Source organism: Pleurodeles waltl, chromosome 4_2 (assembly GCF_031143425.1).
Source record: "Pleurodeles waltl isolate 20211129_DDA chromosome 4_2, aPleWal1.hap1.20221129, whole genome shotgun sequence".
NCBI classification, from domain to species: Eukaryota; Metazoa; Chordata; class Amphibia; order Caudata; family Salamandridae; genus Pleurodeles; species Pleurodeles waltl.
The window spans coordinates 75,153,902-75,166,043 of NC_090443.1; the positions used below are offsets into that span (position 1 = coordinate 75,153,902).

Consider the following 12,142-nt stretch of genomic DNA (forward strand, 5'->3'; position numbering starts at 1 on the left):
CCCATCCGACGCTGGTCTGAGGCATTCTGCTCTATGGCAGCTCTGCACCTCCTGGTCTGGCGGCTATGTAGGACGCCATCTTAGGGCAGGGGGTCCATTCCTCGGAGCGTGGATGTAAAAGCTCATCTGGGTTTAACATGTCAGAACCTGACTCTTTGGGTTCAGTACCGAGGTTGTGGGCCCCCCGGAAGGGCGCCAGGGTCTGCCCAAGTCCCTATCTCCATCAGAGGTATGGGGAAAGTCCATTAAGGTTCCCTGGGTTCTGGGAGTCTGGAACATAGGAGGGTCCCCCTAAATTAGGCCTTGGGTGGTAGATGTGGAGGTTTGTGAGGACATGAAAGCTGCCTTTGCCTTTAGGTGTGCACAAGCATCTACATCGACTCCCTGTTCCTCTGTGCATTTGCATTAGGACTCTGGCTGTTGTGGAAGGTTGCCCTGGAGGTAAAGGGTCCTGGGGCCCTTGACATACTTCCCTCATCTCAATGGGTCTTTGGCACGGAGCCTGGAGTTGTATTTTCTTCTCCAAGGGCGCAACCACTTGCTAAAGTCCCTCAAATATTGAAACATCCATGACCTGGCAAAAGTGATCATCAATAGGGAGGTATGTAACATCCACCGCCTCAAAATAATCTTCAAATTACCAATGGAGGAAAGTATGCACCACAAGGAGTAATGGGGAATAACACTATAGGGGAGTCTCCTGTATATTTTATATCCCAGTAAGGATTAAGCTCTGAACACCCCAAAGGGCCCGGGACTAGTCGTCCCTTAATGATAAAGAGGGAACTGACTTGCTGCCTGGGCGAGTCCCAAACTGTACTAAAGTCTACCCATTAAAACGAGTGATGTGCTCCAGGCAGTGGCTCTCATTGATTTTTGCCAACCGCACCCCCCCTGCTGGAGATAGCAGTTGGTTGGGCTTCACCAAGCCTCATAAGCAGGTGAATGACGGGCCGGCAAGGGGGGGTGTTAGAGATGCTCTGAGTTAGTAATTTCATAAGCACGGTTCCCCTGGTGGTTGAAAGAACGCACTGCGAGCCTGCAGTATCACAAGCGCCTGCGAAGGAGCAAGAATGTTCCTGTGACCGTGTTGTCAGGAAAAACTGCAAATTAAGCACAGAACATTCACGCATGAATAAAAGCACACAATTAACTTTTGTAAAGCCGTAATGATAGTCTAACAAGCCATGTCAAAATGAGGGGGCAAACACTTCTCTCAAGCTGCTGGAGAAGCGAAGAAAGAGGAGGATAGAGCATCCTCTGGGGAAGTTGAAAGGATGGACTTGATCTGATTGGTGGACATATTTGTTTTTCTATTTCCCTAGAACTCATGAGCAATGTAGGTTTGTTCTGTTAACGTGCTTCCAATGGCTGCTGGATGTATTAAAGTGGAGAAAGTGAAGCCTTATCCTCACTTCCGGTCCTGACATAGAATTTTGCCTCCTCTTAGCAGGACTCCTGCTTAACAGTTTTCATTGGACTCACCACAGACAAATATCCCGTTAACCCATTTTCCTTTCCCTCGTTCAGCTTCTCGTCACTGTGCTTACATCCCTGTGCTCTTCTGTTCCTACGGTTTCAGGCAGTCTGTACCCTGATCCTCATCTTTGCCTCTGCTTACTTGCTGCCCATGGTGCTTCTATTTTAATTTCCTTTCAGGTTCTCTGGTGGATTTATGTTACCACATGAGGATGCTTTTAAGTTGGAACTGTAAATGCTAAGCCAGTCCTTTCAAAACCTGTTCCATTTTTCCCAACACCACCCATAAATAACTGGGCACTGTCAGAACCACCATTGTAAGAACTGTAGGGTTGATAGCCCCTTTGAAGCACCTACTGGTTTCCACTGAATCAAGTTCGTATTTGCCTGAAAGCAGTTAATGTTTCTACATTTCATCCATTGTGATGAACGGTGGTTTACTGTACAAGGTTACTTGTATCACAGCCATGGTGGCTGTTTGTGGGGTTTTTAGTGTTCAGTCAGTTCCTTTTGTAACCGTGCCTACTGTGATAGACTTTTAAGGCGTTGTGCTCTTGAAAGACCCGTAGGGGACTGGGTTGGATTTATATGGGACGTAAAATGAAGATGAAAATGGGTGGCAGTGAAATAGATTAACTGTGTGAATGGGCTATTTTTAGTGCTTTCGACTGAAGCGAAGAATACTACCAAACTCGTACATCCTTCTTACACACAGCTGTATCTTGAGACTTATAAACCAATTGCATAGTTCTGCCTCTCAACCGCAAGCAAACGAAAATGTGTTTTGTCTTTATGCAGCTAAACTGGCTGAGTGTGGATTTCAACAATTGGAAAGACTGGGAGGACGATTCAGAGGAAGATATGTCTAATTTTGATCGTTTTTCAGAGGTAAACTATTAAATCGCTGAATGATGGTTTGTCAGTATGCTGATAGACATGAATAAATACAGCTATGCTTCATTTGCCTCAAATGCTACTGGCACACCTTGTGTATGGTAAACCAAAGTTCAGTGTTTGCTGTAACTTCCATCTTCAATTGTATTGTGATGGCTGTACGTTGGTGGACTCTTTCTAGTAAATGAATGCTTCGTTCCCAGCAGTCTCGCCTAGAAGTCAAAGATGGGATGCATGGTGAAAGTGTACTGTCGGCTCCTTCCCTCAAATCTTGTCCTTCAAGGAGAAGTTGATAATAAACGTTTGATTTCTTGTTTGCTGCATGTCGGATCCTGTAACGCAACACAATTTATTCCAAAGAGGGTGTACAAAATTAACTTGACAAGTGTAAGGAATGCACCTCTAGCCTGTAAAGGGTCAATTTATATATGCCACCACTAAAAATACTATTAAACAACTACATTACAGTACCCTTATCCTAAATTGCCGCTAAAAGGTTTGCTGAATAAGAGTAAACGGACGTCTGATCATACCTTACATTAGTGCGCTGGAAACAAAGGCCACCTGTGCCTTTAAGAAGCTTAAGTGCTCTGCTCCAGAAAGCACTGTACTGGTAGTTGACTCAGTCAGTTCTTTTTATATAGGCATGAGAGGGGGCTGTAGTACCACTAGCAGCTATTACGTAATTTCTACAGCTTTTTCAGTGTATTAATTTTTCACCATTCAGTGTTTTCCATCACTTGAAATGTTTTCAATTGTTTGTGACTATTGCAGTAAATGTTTGTCACCATGCCCTCTCACTTGAAGTGTTCTTAATATGGTAGAAAAAAGCTTCTTCTGAGATACACTTCGTCTCCAAAAAGTTCCAGGTATATGCTAAATATTTGCCATAATATGGACAGTGCATTTATATACTACTTCCATATTGTCATATCTGCATTAAGTTATGGGAAGCATTAACTGTGGGGTTCCTTACTGTAGTAAGCTTCCGAAAGGTTGCTAGGATTTCCAGGTTTGCGTTTGGGATGTTTAACTTCAAAAGCTCTAAAGTAGTTTTGCAAGAGCTGTTTTTCACCATCGCTGTTGGTGGGAGAGTTTATTGTTTTTTAATTCGGAGGATTTTTTTTTCTTCCTGTGTGCATACGTTTGTATTGATATATGAAGTTTGGGAAGCCTTTCTAAGGAAACATGTTTTTGTCGGTACACTGCAATGTACATAACCTTCCTGTAATCTTAATCATTCAATTTGAAATCCACCACATAGCCATCTGTTAAACTCTTTGTTTATTATATTCCGTTTTTTTTTTTTTTTACTGAACATGGTTTGTTCTGGTTACTGAATGTTACATGTAGAAATTACGCAGACCTCTTCTCTGGCACTTAAAAACCTTTCTGCATGGCCCCTGACACACTCTGCATCCATTTACAGCACCATTTGTGGCAACCCAACCCACTACCTGGTGCCCACAACCACCTCTTCACAAACCTATATCTTCTAATCTTTTTAAAAGAAAATCTGGAAAACGTAGATTTTTCCATTCAGTACCACGTTTGAGGTTTGGTCATGCATTTTAAAGTTTTGCTGTGATATTTTTTTTCCAGAGTACTGTGTACTAGTATTTGTACATTATTATTGGCTGGTAAAACAAGGGAGTAATTGCCTCCTTGTTCTAGAGTGTTGTCAGTGGTGATTCTTTGGAAATGAAAATATAGTGTTGGAAAGTTTAATCATTTGTATCTTTATTCATTCAACCAGAAATACTTGACAATAATATTTTGATTAGTTGGTTCCTGCTATAACCATCTTAACGACGCCATCCACTTATCAGTTATGTGCTAGTTTGATCTGATCATTGTATGGAAAAGATACAACTTTTTTAATGACCCTCTCTACCAGCAGCCCAACCTGGCTAGGTACTCAATGCTTTATCTATGGACTTGTTAGCTTGGCTGCTGTAGCTTACCAGCACACAAATTCTGTAATACTGATATGAAAGAAAAGGCAAAGGCGATTTCTGTGTTCTATTTCGAGGGGCAACAGCTTCATATTATATGAGGACTAAGCCACTCTCCCTTGTCAGAGCTTCAGAACTTCCACTCTGGGGCCTAGCTTAATTAGAGATTGTAAGGAATTGCCTCCTTGGCAAGGTTACCCCCTGACCTTTTGCCTTTTGTTGATGCCAGTTGATTGAAAGTGTGCTGGGACCCTGTTAACCAGGTCCCAGCACCAGTGTTCTTTCCCTAAACTGTACCTTTGTTCCCACAATTGGCACAGCCCTGGCAATCAGATAAGTCCCTTGTAAATGGTACCCCTGGTACCAAGGGCCCTGATGCCATGGAAGGTCTCTAAGGGCTGCAGCATGTCTTAATGCCACCATGGGGACCCCTCATTCAGCACATGCACACTGCCTCACAGCTTGTGTGTGCTGGTGGAGAGAAAATGACTGACATGGCACTCCCCTCAGAATGCCATGCCCACCTCACACTGCCTGTGGCATAGGTAAGTCACCCCTCTAGGAGGCCTTACAGCCCTAAGGCAGGGTGCACTATACTGCAGATGAGGACATATGTGCATGACCACTATGCCCCTACAGTGTCTAATCAAAAACCTTATACATTGTAAGTGTAGGGTTGCCATAAAGAGTATATGGTCTGGGAGTTTCTCAAACACAAACTCCACAGTTCCATAATGGCTACACTGAAATCTGGGAAGTTTTGTATCAAACTTCTCAGCACAATAAATACACACGGATGCCAGTGTGGGATTTATTTATAAAATACATCCAGAGGGCATCTTAGAGATGCCCCCTGAATACCAGTCCGACTCCCAGTGCTAGGCTGACCAGTTTCTGCCAGCCTGCAGCAACCAGACGAGTTTCTGGCCACATAGGATGAGTGACTTTGTCACTCTGTGGCCAGGAACAAAGCCTGTACTGGGTGGAGGTGCTTCTCATCTCCAACTGCAGGAACTGTAACACCTGGCGGTGAGCCTCAAAGGATCATGTCTTTTGTTACAGCACCCCAGGCCATCCCAGCTAGTGGAGATGCCCGCCCATCTGGCCACTGCCCCAACTTTTGGCGGCAAGGCAGGAGAGGATAATGAGAAAAACAAGGAGTCATCGACCAGTCAGGACAGCCCTTAAGGTGTCCTGAGCTGAGGTGACCCCTGCCGTTAGAAATCCTCTATCTTGAATTTGGAGGATTCCCCCAATAGGATTAGGGATGTGCCCCCCTCCCCTCAGGGAGGAGGTGCAAAGAGGGTGTAGCCACCCTCTAGGACAGTAGCCGCTGGCTACTGCCCTCCTAACCTAAACACACCCCTAAATTTAGTATTTAGGGGCGACCCAGAACCCAGGAAATCCAATTCCTGCAACCTACACAAAGGACTGCTGACCTGAAAGCCCTGCAGAGACAACTGACTTGGCCTCTGCCCTACCGGCCTGTCTCCAGACTCAACTGGCACCTTCCTCTTTCAGCCCATTCTTTTTTCCGGCTCATGTGAGGACCTCTGCACTCCTGCTGTGGCATTTTACCTCAAATATATTATTGTTTCCTTGCAGGAAACACTTTTTGTCTTCTTCACTGGACGCCTTGAACCATTCACTACTGTTAAATCTGTTTTTCCCAATCACTGTGTGGAAGTAAGGATATAAATGATGTCCACAAAATACATGTGGTCTGCCTGCGAGAAAGCCTCTCATTCAGTTTCTGAATGTGACCTTTACAGAGAGATGTTTTAAAGAACTTTAATGGACAGAGGGGAATCCGATTACAAGGCATGCTCGACAACACATGAGCCGAAGAAGAGGAGAATAGCAAGATCAGCCTCTGAATCTCACTCTCGTAAAGACCGCCACAGAAGTATGTCCAAAGAAAGGTGATTAGTTGATGGGGAGAAGCAATGCAACTAAAGAGAGATGTTGCAGTTGGTGATGACATAGAGGGATTAACTTGACCCATCAGAAGCATACAGTATTGCAGTCCAGATTGACGTCGAAAAGGACCATCACTTGTCTGTTGAAAGGGGGTACATTGCTGTCGACCCAAGCAAAGATCGGGCATCGTGTGCTGTGTTGATGTAAAAAATAAAGTGTCTACATCACTATCACAAGGTTCAAAAACTTGGTCCATTTTGTCTTTGACTGTGCATTTTATGTACTTGTCAGCATCACAGGCATTGTATCTTAAGAACAAAACAACTCTCCTGGAGTCGTTTTCAGACTGGATCTTTTTCTGACCCAACACCGTTTACTGTCCCTTTACTTAACAGCTATAATCCTTTGATGACCCACTGGCCCTTTGAGACCATCACATCTCTTGCTATTGAATAATTTTTCAAAAGCCGTATTGGCGACTCATTTACAAATATGGAAACCATCTTCTTCACAAAGATCGCAAAAGAGTACACTGGTTTCACCTAGGGATTTCCCCTTTATTTCTGTCTCATAATTCAGATACTAAATTGTAGTCTTGCATCTCAGGCAGTCCTCATCAAGAGTGCCACCACATTGCTTTTCATGAAGTTCTGGCAAGATGGACAACAAAATTTAACATTTCTTTAGTGTCTGTAATTTTAGAGACCTTTTGTCCTAGAATAGCACTGAAAACACTTAACTGTAGTGCCAAGCATCCTAGAAACAGCTGTGGAAAATATATAATGCTGTCCAAAATAAAGACCGATATCCAGTGCCTGGAAAAAAGAAATATAGACCACAGCAAGACCAAGAGTTTCTCAGAGTTAATCCCAGAGCAGACTCTGTCACCACCGGTAGGTGAAGACACCCTTTAGCTCAAGAGTCAATTGCTCTTTCTGAAATGGAGACTAAAAACTCTATACAGTTGGGAAAAATATGCAAGTACAACAGCACTGTTTGGGATTATCACAAGGGAACTAGGATGGATTGACTTCCTTTTTGGCCAAAACAGAGACAACAGGATTTCTAGGGAGGTGGTTAATGAAGGATTCTTGTTCTCCAGTGAAGTCATTAGTGCTGCTGGTGACTCTGAAGAACTCTCAGCCATAGAATACTGCCATGGTGGATCTGAGAAGCTTAGTGGTTGAGGATATCCTCTTTAATACATAAGACACAGCTCAAAATAGCCATCCTTACCTTTACCGGTATGAATTTCTTTTGGCAACATACACAAGAAGAAATGCTTTGTATGGAAAACAAAACTGACACCCTAAAGGAAGTTGGTCTTGAAGATGAACAGGTATTCTTCAGACAGTATAGGTCCTAGGAATGCTGATTTTTCCATCAAAGTGCAACAACCAAAAGGGCTCTAGCAAATACAACAAACCAGGTCAATATAAAAAGTACCAGCGGAGTTAAAAAAAAAAAAGAAAATGAAAACCTTTGAACACTTCTCATTGCCTGCGGAATCTCTTTCTTTGCAATCACCAACCATGCTCTAACACCCACCTCCAGTAACCCCCTCCTGAAGGGAGCGCAGTAATGTCTCACCTTGAAGAGTGGAACTCTGTAATCAGACAAATGGGAATTTAACATCCTTAAACAGGGATATTTCTTTAGCTTTGAGGCAATTCCTCCTTCAGTTCTATCATAATCACCCCCTCGCTGCTTAAGATTTGTCAACTAGTACACTCTCCAGAAAGTCTCAAAGTTAGTGCTTCCCTAAATAATTTCTCAAATCAAAAAGTACAATTGGCTTTGTTCTGTAGATCTGCAGAATACGTTTTAATATTCCAGTTGCACTCAACACAGAAAATACATAACATTTTTAGGAGACTCAGGAGTTTGGACTAAAACCTGCTGAAGGAACTTTCCCGAATTGCATAGCAGTTGTTGCAGCCCATCTAAGGAAGAACAGAATTGTTGTTTACTCCTCTAGTGTATGTCAATGTTATGAAAAGCCTAGGGCTGAGTATCAAAAGTCGATCCAGTGCATGTCCAAAATCATACATATTTTGGAGCAGTCTCTCAAGGATCAATAGTCTTATAAGACTGCCATGTAGAAAGATTATCTTTAAAAACCCAGGCAGTACAAACATTAATATGGTGGTGCAACTATCAGAATTACTGACTGGAGCATTCTTTCAAAAGAGAACCCTCAAGGCACATCCTAATAACAGATGCCTCATTGGGAACCCATATTAATCACCTAACAATTCAAGACCTTTGCAGGATCAAAAGACAGACTCTGCACACAAACCCCCCTCTCAAGGCTTTCCTTTGCTCTCTAAACTCCAGAAGACCTGATCCAAACGGACACAACCAACAAAGAAGGTGGAATTTGATAAAGACCGTTTTACCTTCAGGTTCAACCTGTGTAGCACTGGGCATTGGCCAGAGGGAGCTCTCTGAGTGTAATACACATTACAGGACCCCAAAACCAAGCAGTGGATTTTCTCAGTCTGTTCCGCAAAGAAAATCGTCAAGACTGACATGACAGCTGTGTATTATCTTCAGAAGCAGGGTGGCACCCAAACTCCCCAGCTCTCCCACGTAGCCTAGAGCATTTGATGGTGGGATCTTTGTCACAGGATCCATCTGCTGGCAGTGTACCTTACAGCAATTGGCACAGACTTTGACGACCCACCACCAAGCAGGATGCGGCAACAGATCCATGAGTTGGAACTCCACTCGCAAGTTCCCCTTCTCAAGTACTTCTGCCTTTGAGGATTCCTAGACATAGATTTTTTTGCCATGGTAGAAAACAGCAAATGTCTAAGCTTCGCCTTCAGGTTCCAGTACCCACAGTTCAGGGGCAATGCACTATGGACTAGTTGCTCAGGGATATTTGCCTATGCTTTTCCTCCTCTCTCACTACTTCTGTTTGTGGTTCGGAGGTTTCGGCAGATGTCTGTCACCCTCATTCTGGTGGCTCCCGCCTGGGCCCACCAATCCTGGTTCACATTTCCACTTGAACTGTGTGGGTCCACACAACAGGCTCCTGAACAGGCCATACTTGTTCATGGAGGCAACCCGGACACCAGGTGTCTCAAACTTTTGTTTTGGCTCTTGAAGTCCTAGAATTTGACTACATTCGTTTTCCACTAGAATGCATGAGCATTGTTCTTCCACGTGGAAGAGGTTAGTCTACTACTGTCATTCAAAACACATTGAACCTTAAGAAGCCAAAGTACAGGATATTGTCTGCTACCTACTCCACTTGCAGACTTGTGGTTTTGCTTTCACTTGCATACGACTACACCAAGCTGCTGTAGCTGCCTATCTTCAGAACAGGCAACAAATCTCCCTCTTCAGAATCACAATTATTAACTTTTATGGAGGGTCTCGCGATTCATTCCTTCTTGGGTCCCACCAGCCCGGACATGGACCCTCCACTCCTGCCCCTACCACTTTCCCTCTTGGAAGCAGCTGTTCGTGGCATGTAGTGCTGTATATTTGCATGCGTCCACCGTCTTCCTAGTGCACGACTGGGGCCGTTGCAGTGATTTTCATCTCTATACATCACTTTGCACCACATTCCATCCTCACCCACCATGCGGGGGGAAACAATCGAACAATGTAGTTGATGAACATGCTTATTACCAGCAAGAGGAGTAGTGACTCTAAAGATTTCTGCAAGTTAAAACAACTTGAGCACATCCGGGCCCAACACTAGATGGCAGGAGAATGCACAGCATGTCTATCTACAGCACTGTATGCCACAAACAGCTGCTTACTGTGTAAGTAACATATTCCTACTCAAGGAGCTGACATACCTGGCACCACATGGCCAAGCATGGCGTGGGCTAGAGTTCAAGTCCTTATACTAGGTTGCCTGTATGGTTTTTGACGTGATGCCCCTGTGCTCCTGGCCTGGCAAAAACTTGGACTTGCATTGGTTGGGTTTGTATTACTATATCTGGTTCTGAAAGGATTTATGTGGCTTTAAGCTGTCGATAAACTTGAAACATCAAATAACTTTTTGTCAATTTTTGACAGGGATAACATTTTCTTCATGAAAACATCTTTAATTTAGAGAAAATCCAAAACCACACTGTAGCCTTTGTGTGGATTACAACATTCTATGCCAGTGTTGATTTGAGATGCTGTATCTAAATATATATATAAATTATTTTGTCAACCTGTTAAATGGAAAAAACTCAGGTCATTTTTCTGCTTGAATTTTATGTTGTGAATTGTTTTGATTAGGTTCTGCCTTGCCGTTTGCCTTGCTGTGCTTAAAAAATAAAACAAATACAAGTTTAAAAGAAATCAATATAAAATGTGGTTCTGTACCCTTTTAGCTAAAATCTTAGGCTCACTTGCTACATTTGAAGAGCTCTTACTCAGTGCTTGGATTGTGCTGTGGCTAGGCAATTATAGCTTCTGCTGTCTGAATTTTTGTAGGAAATGCTGGTGTGCATCACACACAACTGGTGGAATAGCGTTTGAAACCCATATTTTAACATTGGCTGAAATTACCATTTGGTATTAAGCTGCAAATGTGCACCTTAGTGACAGTAGGACATACAAGATGAAAACCATAACTCATGTTACCACAAGTCTTCCATCCCACTTCCTGTCGCTTACCCAGTGCTGGCAATGCAAAAACGTTGGCAGCAGAGCCTCAGGACAAAAAGTAACCAACTTGTATGAGGCAAAATTATTCTTCCAAACTATTTACTTCCTCTGTATGTAATTTGACACAACCATTGAAGCAGTGATCAATAGCACGTGCCAGGTTTTTGGTTTCAGCAGTGGATTTTTTTTTTTTCCAGTTGACGTTTTTTTATCATAACTTTGTTTTATTATTGAAAACAGATGATGAACAACATGGGTGGGGATGAGGACGTAGAATTGCCAGAAGTAGATGGCGCAGATGATGTAAGTAGTGTGCCTTAATTCTTTTTAGCTGGCCACTTTGAATTTAGAATCTTACCTTGCTGTTCTGATAGTTAAACAGAAAACTGAAGGCTGTTCAATTTCTGCCATTAACTACTGTTAATTCAGAGAAGAAGCCTACTTCTATTTTTCTTAAGTAGCTACACTAGTAATTGACATTCCATGTTAAGAGATGCACTTAACTAGTGACAGTGTTTCTCAACTAATTGAAAGCAAATGCTAAAGATTTTTCATGCCGTATCTGTTTTTGTTATCCAGTACTTTACTGCTAAGCCTGTCCTATTCAAGATCTATTCTTGACCATATCTAGCTTTTTTTCTGTGGCCCAACTTGTTTTGCAAACTTCTGCTTTTCCAGGTGTGTGCTGGAGATTGTTTTCAGAGTTCAGTTACAGCTACACATGAATTGGAGTTTGTGGGGGGGTGTGGGTGGCATAGCCTAATGGCACAGGCAGTAGAGAACTGTTTTAATTTTTTAGATGCCAGGAAGCTCCTATTAGTCACTGTCCACTTTTCCAAAGCCAGTAATGTCTCCAGGTTTGGCCTCTTGAAGCTTTGACCGTTATCCTTTATATTTGAACATTCATTTCTCATATCAAAGTTGAAGTTTGTTTTTAATTGCAAATACGTTCCTTCATTGAATGTCTTTTCTACTCAAATGTTACTTCAAATTAAGCTATATTGAGAAAAAGGTATTTTATACTTATAAGTATTTGCACATTGCATTCGACTGTGGTTTCTTGTTCAAGTATTTGAAAGGAACATTGCTTATATTTTTATAAGCCCTCCTAGTATTGCAAATAACCTTAAAATACTGTTGGACTAATGACCATTTAAACACTGAGGCAAGTTAGTTTCTTTAAGTCCTGAGGTGATGGTGCTTGCCTAGATTCAAAATCTACATCTTTGTTTTCTGATTTGAGTTGATTGCATCACTGAGTGGCATAGTGGTAT

General features: G+C 42.6%; 1 protein-coding gene across 2 annotated transcripts in view; it reads left to right on the forward strand.

The window, feature by feature from the left end:
- PTGES3 (prostaglandin E synthase 3) overlaps positions 1–12,142 on the forward strand; it is an 87,260-nt gene that overhangs the window by 36,830 nt on the left and 38,288 nt on the right. Inside the window, exons 6-7 of one of the 2 annotated variants that reach the window (XM_069230761.1) lie at positions 2,278–2,367; positions 11,109–11,171. In XM_069230761.1, the coding sequence (XP_069086862.1) occupies positions 2,278–2,367; positions 11,109–11,171 (153 nt within the window). The remainder of the gene's footprint in view (positions 1–2,277; positions 2,368–11,108; positions 11,172–12,142) is intronic. The other variant, XM_069230762.1, reaches the window with a different exon arrangement.